Source organism: Schistocerca cancellata, chromosome 1 (genome assembly GCF_023864275.1).
Source record: "Schistocerca cancellata isolate TAMUIC-IGC-003103 chromosome 1, iqSchCanc2.1, whole genome shotgun sequence".
In the NCBI taxonomy this organism is placed as follows: domain Eukaryota; kingdom Metazoa; phylum Arthropoda; class Insecta; order Orthoptera; family Acrididae; genus Schistocerca; species Schistocerca cancellata.
In genome coordinates this window covers 828,003,634-828,022,850 of record NC_064626.1, presented here as the reverse complement: position 1 = coordinate 828,022,850, position 19,217 = coordinate 828,003,634, and the positions used below count along the sequence as shown (strand labels likewise).

At 41.2% G+C, this 19,217-nt stretch overlaps 1 protein-coding gene across 1 annotated transcript in view; it reads left to right on the top strand.

Moving 5' to 3' along the window:
- Positions 1–257: 257 nt before the first annotated feature.
- Positions 258–19,217, top strand: part of LOC126162412 (transcriptional regulator ERG homolog) — a 310,063-nt gene continuing 291,103 nt past the window's right edge. Inside the window, exon 1 of the mRNA XM_049918914.1 lies at positions 258–342. Coding sequence (XP_049774871.1) covers positions 258–342 — 85 coding nt within the window. The remainder of the gene's footprint in view (positions 343–19,217) is intronic.

Genomic DNA, 19,217 nt, shown 5'->3' with positions numbered 1-19,217 from the left:
GTGGGGGCGTCAGCATGGCGCCGCGCGCTGCCATTGGCCCGTGCGCCACCGGCCCCGCCCCCCACCCCCGCGCCCCCTCCCCCAGCCGGCGGCGCTCGCCTCGCGGCGCTGGCCGCCGCGCCGGCACTTGCCGCGTGCGATGTGCCGCGAACGGAGGCGCCGCAGTCGTCTCCCGGTGGTGACGAGGGTAGCGCGAGCATAGGCCAGCCGAGCCGAGCCGAGCCGAGCGCAGCCGAAGCCAGCAGCCGGCAGCCGTCATGCTCGACATCAAGACGTCCGCCGACTACCTGTCGCGCACAGCCGCGGGCACCTTCACCAACTTCTCCATGCTCTTCGCTGCCGGTAAATATCGCTGCGCTCCGCCGACAGGTGCTCTTTGCCGTGACTGGCGACCTGCTCGACCCGCCGTTTTCTGGCCAATCACCTTCGTGCAGCAAAACTGCAAAATATCATCAGTGCCAGTCCGAAGGAAGGTCATTTCCACCTTCTTTGGGTCGTACCTCTTCGATGGCATTATGACTAACACAGTTGTCTTCTATTGGGTTTTCTCAGTGAGACTCTTTTTATAACTTAAGAATGGACAGCCGTACAACAGAGGTTGTCTAAAGCGGAAATAAAAAAAATAAAAGAAAGAAAACAGCATTTGGAGAGAAGAATATGGCATGTGTTCACACTATCAACGTTGCTAGTTTGCTTGAATTTTACAGCAGCATATTAGTGGCTGTGTGAAGCTGTTTCAACGACTGTGAATTTGCCCCTTGTTTCACGATACACATTTGCTATTTTTTAATGTTGTTAACTAGAGCAGAAAGCATTCACCTCGGGGTAGTTCTCGAAAGCTGTGCAGCAGCAAGAGCGAGAGCGAGTATAGAATAATTAATGTCTTTTACTCATTAAATCACCCAAACGGTCGCTTTAGTAGAGCAATTGGATAATGTAGTTCCGTAATTGTTAATGGGCGTGTGTTCCGTTACATACATTATGTAACTACTCCCACTAGTGCAAAATTTTCTCTATTTTCATAGTTTACACCCGCCTTTGCAATCGCGATAACATTTGTTGAAACACCGAAGCTAAAAACTATGTTCCGCATTTTTCTCCTATGAAGTGAAATGCAGATGAAGGAAAAACATAATACATCATACATGCTGTACTTTCTTTCTTCGTTATTCTGTGCTATGATATGCACGTCTGTATTTTTACAAATTTATGTTCGAGAGTAGCGGAATCTTCTCCCGCACATGACGGTATTCTACACTAACCTTCAGGAAACAACACAAAAAAGTTTACCTTCTTATAAGATACAAAAGTAATTATAATATTGCCAAAAAATATGTTACTCCAGTTGTATGGCAATACTCAATCTTCGAAACACGCATTCATACTTTTATTTTCAAACTAGCCGTGAACCTGAAGTTTGTCTTGTCAGTAAGCAACAGTCACACAATTTCTAAACTGGAGGTATTCATTTATTTTGCTAATTACACTATTCTTAAATTGTCAACCTCGGGCACAAATTCACCACCCTACTTCCGAGGCACATTGTCCGTGAATAATGTGGGGGAATTGTGGATATGAGAGTCACATTTAGCAAAAACAGTTCATCAATCTCCGCGGCTGATCGTCAACAGTCCTAGAAGACCTCACATCGAACTAGGTGTCGCGTACAAACGAGTTCAGCTGACTGATGCAACTAACGACTTAACATTCTGAGGAAAATATATAATTCTCCTCGTGGGTCTCATAGTCTTATTTCTTCTTCCTTACAGTTCAGCACCTCTGCTTCAGTTTCGTAATATTGATGACAAAGGACTCCAGCTCTGTGTGCTTGTAGACCAGAGAAAAATATCTATGCTATTCTCAACAACTCCCAGTTCGTTAGGAAAGGGGGAGAGAGAGCTGCATTGCTGGTGTTGGTTACAGCAAATGTAGTCTCGTAGAACAGTGAAAAGACTTCCACTTAATCTTGACTAAATGACCAGTAATTTCGCTCACAGTAAAAGTAAAGTGAGTACCATCGTTCACTCAAGCTCCCAAATGGGACGAAGAGAGTAAGAAACCAAATAAATGTTAGAGCGAACAGAGAAATTTCCTTTGATACTAAGGTCACATAATTCTAGAACCTGATGTAATGGTGAATTACTCATTCATTTTGCTAGTTACACGAAAGATACATTCTCAGAATGTCAACCCCAGGCTCAAATTCTTCACCTTGTTTCCGGAATCACATTGTCCATGAGTAAATAAGGACCTATGGATGACGGATGAAGTGACTACCACCGTTCTCTCAAGATACCAAATGTGCCACAGCCAACAAGAAACCAAATACGAGAGGATTAATTTCATTTACAATGTTTAGTACCTCACAACGGCAGGTAAAGCAGAAATCGAAAAGCAGATAACACTGAAATAAGTATCCTTAACAATCATTTAAAGGTACAATACTCGAACTGTTGCATACAAAGATTACTCTCCAAAAGTAGATTATGTATATAACACTGAAGTGATTTTCTTAAGAACATTCCGAATTTCTGCGAAATGCTGATTTTCTTGAAATCATTCTTAAGTGGTTTACTTTAAATGGAAGCAAGATAAAAGGTTTTCAGTTCGAATGAAGATATAGGCGACAGAGAATCTATTGCTAAATAGTGATTTAATTTCTTTTGTCGTCAGCAGTTTTCCACGTTTGTCTATACACAGAAGCTCCTGAACATTTCCGTTGATGTTGTTATTTAGACTGGAGAAAACACTATACTATCTACGGCTTACAGCGACTCAACGACCAATTTCGAGTGAAACACGTACTTGGCGAACTCTGAGTAGTTTACATGCATCAACAGTTCCCTCAAATGAATACTCTGCTTAGTTACTATGAAACCCTATGTCTGCTAATACTTAAACAGGAAAATACTTTTTCTTTTATTGTACAGTTCGATTTGCCTACTATCTGGAATGTTAAAAACTCTGCAGTATCACAACTCCCGTGTAAATGTATTAGGCTAAGTGCAAATAGCACGAAGGGTGTGTTTTGTTTGTAGTAGCTCCTCTAGTATGCATTCGTCTTCTTATGTTGTCGACTTTGAACATCAGAGTTCAAGAAGGTTGGTAGATGTCTTTGCTCTCTGAAGTGTAATAGTTAAAATCTGTGTCCCCAAATTGTTCGACTATGTAAAGCGACCCGGTTCCATGAAGTAAACATAAAGACGATTCAGCGAAGTTTAGTTTATGGAGCCACGACAACAAGAATTAAAGCCGCTTATTCCATCAGGCGATCAGCTTCAGAAGATTTGGTAGACGGTTCATTATTAGTCTCAGCTTGTCACTGTCACATGAACCTTAGACCACCAAAACCTTTCATAATTTTGGTATTATGTTTACCAGTGTGAACTTCTTGCCTCCTGAAAATGTTGGACAGTTCTGATTTATATTTGACAAATCTGAACGCCGATTTTGGACTTTGGATTTTGTGTATAAAATACGATAGTGTAAATATACTGGGAATTAGAACTCAATAATTTTGAATAAGCATATGTAATTCATGCAAATGTTTACCCATAAATAGGATCGATCTAGCAGTATATCGTTATTGTTTCTTTACTGAAGTAATTTTTCAATAATATGAATACGTCACCTGATTCACACTGAGCTTAGTAGTCTGTCCTGTGTGCGCAGTTACGACTACAAAACATAATTTTTGTAGCGCCTAAATATAAATTTTGTCAATATTTAGAATACTTTCCCTCTATGAAGCAAACAAAACAACATTCTGAATGCTCATAAATTCGCTCAGTCATTTTGTAAATTTTGTGTATGAAATACATGAAACTACTTTGTGTAAATTCAGCACTCAGGTTCCAGGAAATTCGTCATTCATTTTCAGATCAGCAAGGGTTTCGTAATAAAAATCCAGTTTGACAGCTTGTTTCTAGACCTTTACTCTCAGGTATTGATCTGCTTCTTAGTACATCTTGATTTTGTTGGGTCTTAGTTTACTTCCTTAACAAGTTGATCTTCAAATCCTAACATGAACGAACTGTTTGAGTGAGTGGATCAGGAAAGCAATAAATTTAGCTTAACACTAATCAAAAGCAAGTCAAAATTAAGACAGAACACCGTGATGAATTTCTACTGCAAGCAGATGGTGTAGCAAAATACGAAATACCTGTTCGTTTCATTTACCTTGGGTCCGCTGTCTGTAAGGATCGCAACTATATCTAGAAAATAAAAAAATAATACCATTTACGAGAAAAGCAACACCTTGCTACTGATAATCAGACAAAATTAAGATTATAAAGATCGGAGATGTTTGCGAATTTAGTGGATTTAAAAAGAAGAAAAGAAACTAATGTCTGAATTCTAAAAGAATGAAAGGGTGAAATGGGACTGTTGATAATGTGCTATCGAATCATTCTAAAGTTAACTTATCACCAAATTTGGAGGGAAGGTGTCCTCTTAGAGAAAATCATCCTACAAGTGAAAACTGAAAGCTGAATAGCGCGAAAAAGACGTCCTCGTGGATGGGTATGCTTAACTGATAAAAAGACCAACCAAACATTATAACAACTGATTTGATAAATGGAAGATTGTAATCACCGGAGAGAAATCTGAATGAGTCACTTACTTTCAACATCGGAAGGAAAGCATTCAAATACAAAATAAAAAGTTTCAAATAGTGTTAATTAGGCCATGTAGTAAAGGGGAAAGTAGACAAAGCGTTCCTTCTGAAATTATTTTCTTCTGCTAGCACTTTCCTTATGTAACCTTTTGCTCTAGGGACTACCGCAGAATCTTACTTTCCGCTAGGCTCCCTTAGTATTTGGGTCTGTATTACAAATATCTGTGACCATAATATAAGATAATCTATAACGCAGACATACGGTATACAGATAAAATACTAAAATTCACACAAACGCCTTAACAGTGATTGACCGACTCAATTACAAAAGTATCAGTTCTTTATAATTATGTTTTAGTAATTAGTTATTACCAGAATGTTGTCACCATGATTGTGAATGAAACACTCATGTACAGTTCCTCTCCTTATTGTAGTGTCAAGTAAGTATCTGTATCGTGTGGACCATGAGAGATGGAGGAGAAGCATAGACCCATGACATTGACATAAGGCCTGATGATCAATAGCATAATCTCGTGCTATGGAGCTCTTCGCCACTACGTTTCCTGCCCTTGCTGATCACATTTTCACCACCAGTGTGAAAAGCATCAACAGACAAGAAGCATCACTGAATTAGAGGGATTAACCACGGAGCAAGCGCAGTTACTCATATATGATGCGAAATTCATTTCATCTTTTTATTATACATTTGCAAAATTCCGTGGTTGTGGTTGCTAAACTGTAAAACTGTTAGCCGGCCGGTGTGGCCGTGTAGTTCTAGGCGCTTCAGTCTGGAACCGCGTGACCGCTACGGTCGCAGGTTCGAATCCTGCCTCGGGCATGGATGTGTGTGATGTTCTTAGGTTAGTTAGGTTTAAGTAGTTCTAAGTTCTAGGGGACTGATGACCACAGATGTTAAGTCCAATAGTGCTCAGAGCCATTTGAACCTGTAAAACTGTTATTTTTGACCATAAAAGTTTGGTAATTTATCACCAACGGAATTTAGTAGCTGACTGTTGAGGACATGCAGCTACTTCCCTCCATTATAATATGATGGAAATATTGCACCCAACATACATTGGTGGCTTACGTAACTATAATATGTTTGGGATACTTACATTGCGCTGCCTTTTGGTATCCCTAAGAAATTCATTCCGTTAATGTACATTTTACCAGGTTACACAGCCACCAGCCTGCCCACCCTCCCACCCATACACACACACACACACACACACACACACACACACACACACACACACACACACAAACATACACAAGCACGCGCTCGCACACATACACGCTAGAACATGGATTTAATGTACTTGGTTTGATTCATCGTAAAAAAAATACTGAATGTGTGTATGACGATTTATGATGTCACGATCTTTGATATGAGACACTTGTAAATAATTTATTCGTAATTTAAGATACGTGTATAATGTCAAACATCATGACTTGTCAAAGTATGACATCCCGCATCTTCCACGCTATTTAAGAACAATAGGGTTTATAATAAACACGCTTAACTCAAACACAATGTGTATGAAGATGCGAGATGTCGTACTTTGACACTTCGCGATGTTTGACATGATATATGTGTCTTAAATTACGATATAAATTACTTACAAATGTCTCATATCAAAGATCGTGATATTATGCATCGTCATACTCTTTGTACATACGTTCAGTGTTTGTTTACTCTGAATGAAACCAAGTGCATCTAAATGCTGTGTTCTGGTGCGTTTGTGCATGTGCGTGTGTCTATGTGCGCCATCGCGCGCTTGAATGTGTGTGTGTGTGTGTGTGTGTGTGTGTGTGTGTGTGAGAGAGAGAGAGAGAGAGAGAGAGAGAGAGAGAGAGATCGTGTGTTTGTATGTAAGCCAGTGCAATATAAGTATCCTAAAACATAATGATCTTCTCGTTTCGTGAACATGCCATTCACTAAATTTCTGTTACTTCCGCCAGAATCGCGGCTCTAGCGTCTACCTGCGCCTCCATCAGATAATGAGTTGGTAGTGGCTCGAAAACTAGTGGTTATGGTACAATGAAACGTATCAGCTCAAAAAAGCAAATGGTTGGATATTATACCCACATATGCTATCAATTTAAAATACAACTAAAGTTCCTCATACCAATGGAATAATGAATGTGTTGTACGTTCATCACCTCTTCTACTCTCCACTGTTGGACATTTAACACTGACTGGAGGGGCACAGAAACGATAACCTGTAAGACTGCAAAACGATAATGTGTAGGACCATTCAAAATGACGGCGTGTGATTTTGGCCTTGTTAGTAACAGTATCTTCCCAAGCCCTGTGGTTCCCGTTTACCTCGAGAAAGCAGTAAGCATTTGAATCAAGAAGCTATTGCCAACAGAATGTATATTTTGGTCTTTCAGCGAAATCTCGGGATTTGATCAGAGTAGCTCATCTCTATAGGACTGAAATTCGAACTGAATATATGAGAAATTGTATTGTGGAAGAGGTGGTGTCGATGTAAGAAGCGTAGTTGTCGCAAAAGACCGAGATTACTCGCAGTTATAAAACATGAAGGTTTGTTGCATTGCTGCACAAGTCTTAGGTGTTCTGCAATCTCGGGCGCTGAGCTCTATGGGCGTGAGCGGCCTGTGTAGTGAGGTGTGGGGCGGCCATTGAGGAGGAAAGGTGTGGCGAACAAGTGGGGCGAGCGAGGCGTGGTCGGAACAAGCTGGGGTCGCGGCCGAGGCGCCACCTGCGGCCGACACGCACAGCCACGCCAGCAGGGGCCGCTTATGCTCGCCCGCTGCTCGCGACCGCTGGCAGCCACTCCACCCCTAAACAGTCCCTCACACGCCAGACCTGCAGCTTGTGCATGGCCCAAAACCTCTGTTCTGATGAACACACCTTAACTTGTGAAATGATGTGATGTTGAGGGAGCAACGTACGTCTTGATTTTATATTTTTTTGGAGAAGATATTAGGGGCCCCACACATGCGCGACAGATTAATAAAATAACGCAAATGGTATCTACAAAACTGCTTTTGAAACGATTTTGTTGGGAACTGTTGGCTATCTATATTAATAAACGACTAACACGGTGCACGGCCACCCGGGTCCAATTGTTGGTTGCCTACCGAACCACTTCTAAAGTGCAACAAAATTTGATTTTCAGAATTTCATATAATTATAGTTCGAATTTAAAAATTTAAGATGAAATCATAATCTATTCAACTGACATAATCTTATGTTAAAAGTTTAACACAATGAGAGAAGTATTAAAGTTAGAAACTGTTAGAAACTGTGTATATGTCTAGGCGCAGCGTAACGCACCATGCGCAAATAGCAAGTTTGTATTCATCCACTATTTGGGGTTGAGAACAGTTAACAACATTCAGGAAATTTTACAAGTAATTTCAAACTTTATGAAACTTTTTATCTTTCAAATCCGCATACCACAAAAGGATGAAAGGGAAAAGTTTATCGCTTATTATATCTTCGCTGTCTCTGCAGTAAAACTTCAGTATCGGGCATGACGTTTAAATTTATTATTTCTTCACTACTAACTCTATATGCAACATGTTTTCCACGCAGTATTCACTTGTACCACTGAAGATACCTGCAAAATTATATCAGTGTGCGATACATAGTTTAGGAAATATGACAACATAAACATTGAGATGCACGAAATCTACATTGCGCTTAAGTCGGAGCTCAGATTACCAGGAATTGGATTTGATAATGAGAGCACTCAGCAACTTACAACAAACCTGAATGAGATTTTCACTCTGCAGTGGAGTGTGCGCTAATATAAAACTTTCTGGCAGATAAAACTGTGTGCCAGACCGAGACTTGACCTCGGGATCTTTGCCTTTCGCAGGCAAGTGCTCTATCAACTGAGCTACCCAAGCACGACTCACGACCCACCCTCACAACTTCATTTCTTCCAGTACCTCGTATCCTACCTTCCAAACTTCACAGAGCACTTGCCCGCGAAAGGCAACGGTCCCGAGTTCGAGACTCGGTCCGGTACACAGTTTTAATCCGCCAGGAAGTTTTCATATACAACAAACCTTTTCTAATTAGGGAATACATTACATTGTTCAGCGATGTCAGACATGGTTGTGTACATATTCCCAATCTGTAGTTCGCAAAGGAATCTTAAACTCGCCAGTTTCTCTTTCATTTAGTAGTCTTTTAGTAAAACTGCAAGTATTTACACAGTGATTTTGAAATCTTGATGTTCCTTTAGAAATGTTATCGAATGTTCCATTGTTGGTTTCCGTAGCTCTTGTACTGAATTGTACGCCGGAGAGTTAGATTATATCAAATGACAAGGGACTTAAGTAGAGTTGTAGAACGGGTATGCCCTACACATCTAGGTTAAGATGTACATTTAACATTATCTCTTACAGTTTCAAAGATAAAACATTAATCTTTTAGTTGTTTCATGAGGAGTTCAAAATGATCACATGCAGCCCTGTACAAGGTGGATATTCCTTTGAGCTTACCACTGATTTCTACTTCCGAAGCACAAGCATCAAAATGCTAATCACTGTAAAGTCTGAGGTCATCAATTTTTTCATATTTCTGTTCCTTTTTAATATAAGTGGGAAAGTCACCTTCAACTTCACCTTTCAGTGTGACTGTGCTCATTCAATAACTACAAATTCTAGCATGATGTTTTAGGTCTACATGACCACAGAGAAATGAAACGGTAGTACACAACCACACTTAATGCCTAGACAAGCGAGTCCATATTGTCACGCGTCGCGTTAGGAATTTTGAGAGATCTGCGATCGTCAGCTGCGATCTGCAGTTTGCCCACACTTGCGCTGTGGACAGATCGTGCGACATAGTCACGGATTGCTGCAATCCGTCCTTGAATGAGGGGCTCTTACTAGATCAACGTGAGATATCCTTGGCCAACCTCAGAGATATTGCTGGTACAAATTATATATTTTGTCTTTGTTATGCAAGTATACGTTCCACTATGAGCTCAAGAGTCATAATGATTTGTGAACTACTTTTCTTCCTAGTGCTTTTTAAATTAATGGTAATGAACTTCCTTCTCTCAAATGGATAAACTAAATAGGATGCTGACATAAACCCCTATCTTTTAGGCGCTTTATTGCCAACGAAACGTTAACCGCAATTGGTGATGGTTTATGAACTTGTTTCATCATTCCCGACAGTTGGAACACGGACAGTTTAAAATTACCCTAAACTTACTTCTCTTGACTATAAATCTCTTAAGGCCGTCCCACATGCGTAAAAACAGATCAAAACTTGAAGGAAGTGCAAAGTACGGTATAGAATGATAGGCGCATAAACATATATGAAATAGCTAATATCATAACTATATAATAAGAGAGAGTACCGTACATTATTAACTATAACAAAAGTTTCTGCAACATTTCTGCCACATTTAATGAATATTGATAACAAGAAAATGTGGATCTCATTCCGAAATGTCTGGAATATTTAAAAAATAATCTAATGGATGTTGTGTTCCTATTTAATTCTGTGGATGAGACGTGGGTCTACCACCCAACAACAGTAACGTAATAACAGCCAAATAGTCGGTGGAAATCATTTGACTGTACAAAGATTAAAGTCGATTTCCTCTGTCTGCTTCAAAAGGGATTCTTGTTATTGATTACTCTGTAAAGATTAAAATAGTAACTGACAACTGCGCAAGTCATCTGGATCGAGTGGAAGAAAAAAAAAGTGGTAAGACGTCCGCATTACAACGAAAACCATCGGAATAACGCCCCTGCCCCAGGGGTTCATGACATATTGTTGGAAATTCGACCTATTTGCCAGATTTGCCTACAAAATTCCACCTACATCAGCATTTGACGAAATTTAGGACCTGCTGATATTAAAATGTAATAAAGAGATTATGACAGCCACAGTCGAAAACCCTAGACCCTTTTGAAAATCTGACTCATTAATGGGATAATCTAACTTGGAAAAGTAGGATAATATACAATGAGCTAAAACTTAACAATGTGAAAATTAAGTGGATTTCTGTCGAGAAACACACAGTACTTCTCAACCACTCAGGATTTTTTAATATTTCCTCGTTCACGTTGTCACAGAGTTAATAGCTCCGCACTGGTTGATGTTCTTAGTTTAGTGTTATCTATCAGAAAAGTATGACTCCACGGTCTGAAATACTGGGACGGTATAAATCAAAAAGCAACAGACTTGATTCAGAGAACCTATTCACGCAGCTTAGACGTGAAGCTACAATAAGTCAAAACTTGTATTTTCGGTAGTCATATAACTGCATGTTTTCTTTGTGCTCCCCATATTGTTGTAACAGCACTAGAACTTTGTATTACACTAGTTACAGTTTTATAGAGTGTGATACGTGCGGTTACCTTTGTTCTCAATGTTACAATAAGACGCGACAAACCGTCTAAACTGATGAAACGCGAATTATTTGAGATTTCTGACCCTGTTGTAAAATGCCAAGTCAAGTCGACAAAATAATACGGCGACATGTTTATGATAAATGGACTGTATACCATCATAAGATCATCCACTGATAAAACAGAGAAAATGTTCCACAGTATCTTCACAGATAATTTATAGATTTCATTTACATTCCATCTGATGATGAGACACGTTAACAGTATTATACATCGAGTGTTTTCTGTCAGATATCGAGAACATGTCTACGGGGATCCATCACTTTGGGGAATTAGTCTCAAACTCACTGACATCTTTCAGTCCTACTATCTGACACTACAACGCTTATTATAATTTGTGTTTCATTCTGAAGGAAATATACAAGCTTCAAGTCGATTATACATTAACGCATTCACGACATTAGCTCAAGAATATGCCACTTTGAACATGAATACGTAGTTCAAGCATCTGCTCTGTTCCCATCCAACAGGACAATGTGCTTCCATTGTAATGAATTTATTCACTAAGGTGCTATTCTATTCCACAAAGGCAGAGATGTTTACCATTCCATAAACTATCTCCGGTAATTGTATTTCGTCTTTCATAGTGAGTCGCACTTTATGTGCCACTAAGCTCACTTGTCACGCATGTTCGTTACATTTAAATGCATAAACGAACAAACGTAATGCTATTTATTAAACAATAACTAAACAATTTAATTTCGTTACTAAAAGCAAATTACAGTGAAGTCTCATATACAACAAAAGCTAGATCGAGTTTTGAGGCGCAGTACATTCCATCATGTTAAGAAGCTCTTATGTGTTCATGAGGCACCCAAAAGATTCCTCTGCAAATTTTTCCACATTTAATTACACAAACTGAGCATAGCAAAATTAATGGAGTGTAGAAAGGTCCACAAGTCACACGTGTGGCTTGGTTTGCTAAGTTGTCGGCATCATTGTTATTTGTGGATATCCAAAGCGAAAGATCATCTACCGTCTTTTAGCATGTGACTTAAAAAAGAAATTTTCCGCATACCTTTAGTACCTTTAATATCATATGCAACCCAACATCTAATACTGTAGACAAGTGAACATTGTCTGATGAGTCGGGACGAGTCTAACTATGTGAAGGCTTTAATCTTCTCCCCAAAATGCCCATGGAAATCCCCTTGCCCACGGAGCGGTGCCGACAGGAAAATGAAGTACCTGTTCTTTTTCCTTTTCATTTCCATCGAGTCATATGGAGGCGATGCCGCAGCAATCATCTCTTACCCTCCTCGCCAAGAGCGTATCATCTGCAGTAGTACATCCTACACCAATGAAGCGTTTTCCCACTCATACATTTGGCCCCTTTGGTCAGTATCTTACCGAGTCATAAATAGCTGGATTTTAAGGAGCACTAAAAGTTATCTATTTAAGGAAAGCCAAAGGAAGCACATAAAACTTCGTAAAATGACGATTGTGCAATCGGAATTTTATCCAATAAGTAGGTAAACTCACCACTCTATGATTCAAAGTTTTTTAACCTTTCACGAATCACACCATCTACGCAATCAGATAAATCACGTGAAGGTTAGGTTTAACCTGAATAGAGACGCTAGAGTACAAAGGATCCCACACTATGCTTTACTTGAGTAAATGAACGTTTTGAACAAGTCTTCGGTACTTTCACCACGGAGAGGAATCGAAGCATGACTCAGGAAAGTATGCACGGCAGCTGAAAACTATTCCACATATGGAATACTCGACTCAGTGGTGTGAACACTCAGACTACCTCTCTGAAGGCAGCGACGATGCTTACCAATTCACATGTCAAGGGAGATCTCAAACTTACTGATGCACGCAGATATACAGTGTCTTTTACCATGTAGCACCCGTCAGCTACATTTTGACTCCAAATGCCACAGGGGCATATGTCGCAGATGGTTTGTGATTCGTCAGAACAAACAGTCTGTCCTTCCATTCGTGAAGTGTGTATGAGAGAAATAGTTGTTTGTTTGGATCTGTATTAGCTTTAAACTTACCGTTTGTTCACTATGAGACTTGTAAGTAAGCAGCAGTGATATGTTCGCTAACCTATCGAGAGAAGGGCTCTTAGAATTTTAACAGATTTTTTTCCTCGCTAGGCATACGTGCTAAGGCTGGAACGTATTTTATTTTAATTTTATCTTCAGCATAGTTGCTCTGGATTCCGACTGCTTTTTTACAATGTAATTTAGCGATTCTCCAAAATTTCATTCTGGTGAAGGTACGCTTAGTAGGTGTCGAAACTAAGTCAATTGTACCAAACAGATATTTGCAACCGGTTGGCTGTAAAATTCCTGTGTTCGTTTTAAATGAGTTGTGAAGCAGACATGTTCTGCCATGTCGCAACGAGGTGTGGGGTGTTTGTAGGTCCTTTAACAGCTGAAGAACTGGTGTCGGTAAGGGGAAGCTCTCCTTTAAAATATTGGGCTTTGGGTCAGCCATTGTGAGTGGTAGAAGAGCAAACTGTTCAACACCCGTGCCGTTGCCCTCCTTGTCCATTTACCTGTTCAACGCAGGAGCTTATGCTTGAAAACGATAGTGCTCGAGGTGTGACTCAGGTTTTGGCAAATGTCATCTGATTTGTATGTTTGTAACACGATATTGCTCAAAATTTCTATTTTGTGAATACTGTATACCGTAAAGATAGGCCTTTGACACGAGTAAATATGAGGGGCATTCAGTAAGTAATGCAACACTTTTTGTGAAAGTAGGTTGGTGTCAATATAATCTCCGTTCAATGCGACGGCCTTACGCCACCTTACTGGGAGGGCCTTATGCCTGCACGGTACCATTCTATTGGTCAACACCGGAGCCAACGCCTTGCTGCATCAGGAAGTTCCCCGGCGTCCACGTCCCTTTTTCCCGCAGAGTACATCCGTCATTGGGCCAAACAGATAGAAGTCGGAAGATGCTGTGTGATGGATGAGGAAGAAAAGTCCATCGACGTTTGGTAAGATCTTCTCGGGTCCTCAGACTTGGGTGAAGCCTTGCGTTGACATGAACAAGGAGAAATTCGTTTCCATTTTTGTGGCGACGAAGACACAGTCGTTTCTTCAGTTTACTGAGGGTATCACAATACGCTTGAGAGTTGATCACTGGACCATAATAGAGAATATCAAACAGAATAACCCCTTCAGAGTTCCAGAAGGCCATTGCCATGATTTTACTGGATGGGGATACGACTTTGAACTTTTTCTTCCGAGGAGAGATGGTGTGGACCCCCTCCATAGATTGCCGTTTTGTTTCCGGTTCGAAATGATGAACTCTTGATTCATCTTCTGTGAGGATTTTCAGAAAAAAATGCCACGATCTGCCATGTAACGCGCAAGCAATTATTCCGCATAGACGATCATTCTTTGCTATCTATGGTCTTTGTTAGGCGGGTAACACTCAATTGAGAACCCCAACTGGTCGACAAGTGTGTCAGCACTATCAACAGAGACATTCAGTTGTGCAGCGAGGTGATTGCTTGTGATCCATGGATCACCTCGAATGAGAGAGTTTGCAAATTGCAACATTCCAAGAGTCACACCTGTGTGCGGACGGCCGACACGCTGGAGATCCGACGCGTTGTCGCGATCTTTTTGCGATGACGACAGACGCCTCGGCCAATGACTCACCGTGCTTTTGTTCACTGCCAGGTCTCAGTAGACATTGTGCAAGAGCCTATGAGTGTATACGATGATCTGTCTTTCTGCCAAAAGAAATTCAGTGACAGCTCTCTGCTTGGAACGCACCTTCTTACGGACGCCATTTTGAAAGCTAGATACAGCGCCTACACCTACCAGAAATTCATGTATCTATAATGTTTGAAGTGGGAATATTCCACGATGTCCCACGACAAATTCCTCGTTTTTCAGCCGGAATTAACTGATAAAAATGTGTTGCTTTACTTATTCAACGCCCCTCGTAGATAAATCCCGTAAAGGCCAGGTTTAACCTGAACCAGAGCGGTCAGTTTACAAAGGATCTCGTACCGTACTTCAGTTCGGTGACTGACCTTTTTGAACAAGTCTTAGTTATTTCAAGAGAGTATGCATGATAGCTGAAAACGACCTCCATGTAAGGTATGTTCGACTCAGTGATGCCTATATTCACATCATACGCATGAAGCGAGCGAAGCTACGTGCCACTTCACATGTAAATGGAGATCTCAAAACCTGTGATGCACGCACGGTTACGGTATCTTTTACCATGTTACACGGCGCATCTCCATTTGGACTCTAAGAGTACCACAGGGGAACCTGTGGTAGATGGTTCATGATTCATCAGAGCAAGCAGTCTGTCCTTCAACAACCCATGAACTGCATATATGAGACGCAATTGCTTTTGTGCACCTATGTGAGTTATAAAGTCTGGTTTCTATGAGACAAGTAAGTGGGCAATAATAAAAAGTTCGATAACCTCTGGAGAGAATTTTAAGAACAGTTCTTTCCATGAAGCACGCGTCTTTGTTGTGATGTTTCTTACTGGATCGTTGAGTATCTTCTCGGCGCTGCTGTGAAGAATCACGTGACTATTTTAAAAATTAGCAGCCAGATATTTTGAAAGTAGTCTTCTTCGTAGATAAGTATCAGCGTCTAAGCCGTTTTAAAATCATATATTGTATTTTCAATTATTGTTAACTGTCTTATCTTCTCTATCTACCGATGTATCAGTTATTCTAAATGAGTTGTTACAAAACTGTAAGATGCGTTCGACCCGGTCGCAACGAGGAGTGGGATGTTTGGAGGCCCCTTAACCTCTGAAGAACTGGTGTCTGTAGGGAAATGTGTTCCCTTAAGTTATGGGGCTTCAGGATAGCAAGTGTAAGTGCCAGAATAACAAACTATGGAACACCTGTGCCATTGTCCTCCTTGTCTATTTACCTGTTAAACACATGAACTTATTCTCCAAATCGATAGTGCCCTAGATATGGCTCTATTTTGGAGAAACGTCGTATGATTTGTATATAACTGTGTATAATGGTTATTATTGTAAATATAGATTTCTGACACGAGTAAATAAAATAAAATAATTTGTTTAGGTTTTCAAAAGTATTCGGAAGTTCTGGAAAAGGTAGTACATCGACTTGTTAAAGTATGTAGCAAAGATCGCGCAAAATAAATGGGAAATGTGTTGAAAGAGAGCTAAAGATATCGGAAAAGTGCAATTTTAGGTTTGTTATGCGATATTTACATGACACTGCAGGTGAAACTGCGCTGTGGCGGCGGCCATATTCTGTAACTGTAGCACATTATTCGGCAATCGAGGAAGAAAATTTGTAATTAAAGCCTTAACAACCATAATATTTGTGTACTTCTCATTTCAAGAGCTGTAGAAGGCTCCTAGGGAAAAACGATATTATTTCAATAAAAAGTGTTCAATGTCTCTGTATGTGAAAAAAGTAAACCAATAAAATACAGTGAAAAATATTTGTGTATCCGCTTCAGGTTTCAGTTTGTCGAACCACTTATAATTGTTAAACTGGCCCCCCGTTACGTGTGAAGTCGTGGTGGACCGTGAATTGTACGGCCTTATTGAGAAGAAATGGCAATGTGTCTAGTTGGAAGGAGTATGCAAACTTATCTGGTCCGATTTTGTGTAATACCTTTCTGTGTATCTGGATAAATGAACTTCGAGAAGTCACGAACCATCAGATGAATGTGATTCGCGAGGCCGTGGAGAAATTAAATCTGTCAGTATTAGGTAAATTCTCTGTGGTTTAGGTGGAGGTTGGGATAGATAGCATGCTCTTTGTTGTTTGTTCCCCTCCGTGTAACACCTCTCCATGGAGCAACAGATTAACGTGAGTCGCGAGGCGGTTGAGAAATGAGATCCGTTCTTTGCTAGTGTAGAGCGGTACGTTGTCAGCGGTCCGTGGGGGGCCTTGAACAAGGTGCCGGCACTACAGAGGCCGCTTGTCGTGACACAGCTATGAGGCGGCGCCTAGCGGGCGCGCGTGGACCGCACCACTCACCTGCTGGTGACAGCTGGCTCTCTCTCTTGCAGCCTTTACTCAAAGCTTAATGTGTGCTCTTGGTATCACACTTAACTACCTATCACCATTCCAAGGGCAACATAAAAATGCGCAGACATAACTTCCACAGTGAATACTTTTACCTGGTTTGAAGCGTCACATACAGCTGTCATAATACACTCTAAGAGAGGGGGAAAGAAACCACCACGCACTACGAACGAATTATCCAAATGGGATGGAGATCAATAGATGTGACGCACATCAAACAAATAATTACGATTTCAGAAAAAAAGTGTGATTCACGCAAGAGAAAGAGCTTCACTTATAGAGTACGTCATAACGCGTTGGTCCACCTCTGGCTCTTAGGCAGTCAGCTATTCGGCTTGGCACTGACTGGCAGAGTTGATATCCTCCCGAGTGATATCGTGCCAGATTCTGTCCAACTGGCCCCTCAGACTGTCAAAATCCCGAGATGTTCGGAGGGCCCTGCCGATAATGCTCCAAACGTTTTCATATGGGGAGAGTTGCGGCGACCTTGCTGGGCAATTAACTGTTCGGCAAGCACCAAGAGAAGCAGTAGAAACTTTCGCCGACTGAGGGTGGGCATTATCTTGCTGAAATGCAAGCCCAGGATGGCTTGCCATGAAGGGCAAGAAAGCGGGCTGTAGAATGTCGTTGACGTACCGCTGTGCTGGAAGGGAGCCAAAGGTAACAACCAAAACGGTGCTGCTGGCTGTTGGGCTATATGACGGCGGACAGTCAGTTTGGTATGCCACCACTGTCTGGAGCGTATCCAGATATGTCTTCACTGATTATCGGGGCTCAGTTTGACTGATCACTGAAGACACATCTACTCTCGTTATTGACATTCCAGGCTGCATGTGCCCAGCACTATTGCAAAACGTGCTTCATGGTAAACAGATGTCAATGGCAGCCGGCGCTAGGGGCACCGTGAGCTCAGCCCACTTTCTGTGAATCGCCTATTAATCGCCATTGTGGTCACTGAAGCATCAGATGCACGTTGGGCCGATGATGATAATGGCTCTGAGTGCCACTCTTAGGCCGGCCCCGGTGGCCGAGCGGTTCTAGGCGCTTCATTCCGGAACTGCGCGACCGCTACGGTCGCAGGTTCGAATCCTGCCTCGGGCATGGATGTGTGTGGTGTCCTTATGTTAGTTAGGTTTAAGTAGTTCTACGTTCTAGGGGCCTGATGACCTCATATGTTAAGTCCCATTGTGCTCAGAGCCATTTTTGAGCCCCTCTGACGGGTGCCCGGTCCTCACTTTCTGTCGTCTCTCTAAGTCTACCGCTTCCTTCTTGACACTCTGTTCCGCCTTGGTTCACCCATTTCTATCAACCTCGACGAATAGTGGCATCGCTCATGTTCGAATGTCGAGCGATTTGGCAGTTACTCTTACCGACTTCTTTCAGCCCAACTACATGTCCTCTCTCAGATGCTGACATCTGAGTGTATTTTTCATGCTTCTATCTGAGACGCATAGTTACTGCCCAGCTGAGTACACGGAATGAGATTCACGTAGCCTTTATGCCCTGGTATCGACATGTCTCCTGTTTACTATCCGTGCCAGCTGCGTCACGAAACTGCGCAGGAACGCCCACCTTCGTCCATCCGCAGTCAAAGTTTACAATTTTGCATTTTCCTTCGATACCAGAATGAATATGTATTTGCGACCAATTTGCATAACTCATTCGTGGTGCGTTGTTTTTCTATCGTAGAATGTATCATATATGAACTTATGTAGCTGGGATAGATTCCAAACTTTTTCTGTTTGGACCCACTCCATGTAACACCTTACCTTGTACTTGGGACAATGACTCGATGGACGACTGTTGTAAGATAATGAGAAACTCAAGACTATCGTTGTCAACTGGTTTGATTCTCCGGGCGGAGAACTCTTATGCAGAGGTTTCTGGACATCAGCTCCACCTATTACGGAAACTTGTTTTTTATATTATTTTATTTTTTATTGCATAAACACAAATATATAACAATTTTATCTTTAGAAAACACACTGTTTATATTGCTCCTGTGTGTCCAGTCCATCTTGACACGGCAGAAACATCAACACTATGTTTTGCGAAGTGAAAAAGTGTTATTTGCGAGTGAAGTTGAGCAAAATATGTGTGCTGTTTACGTGTGGATTTCAACAACAGATGAGAATGTAAATGAGAAGGAATAATTAGGAACTACCGACAAGC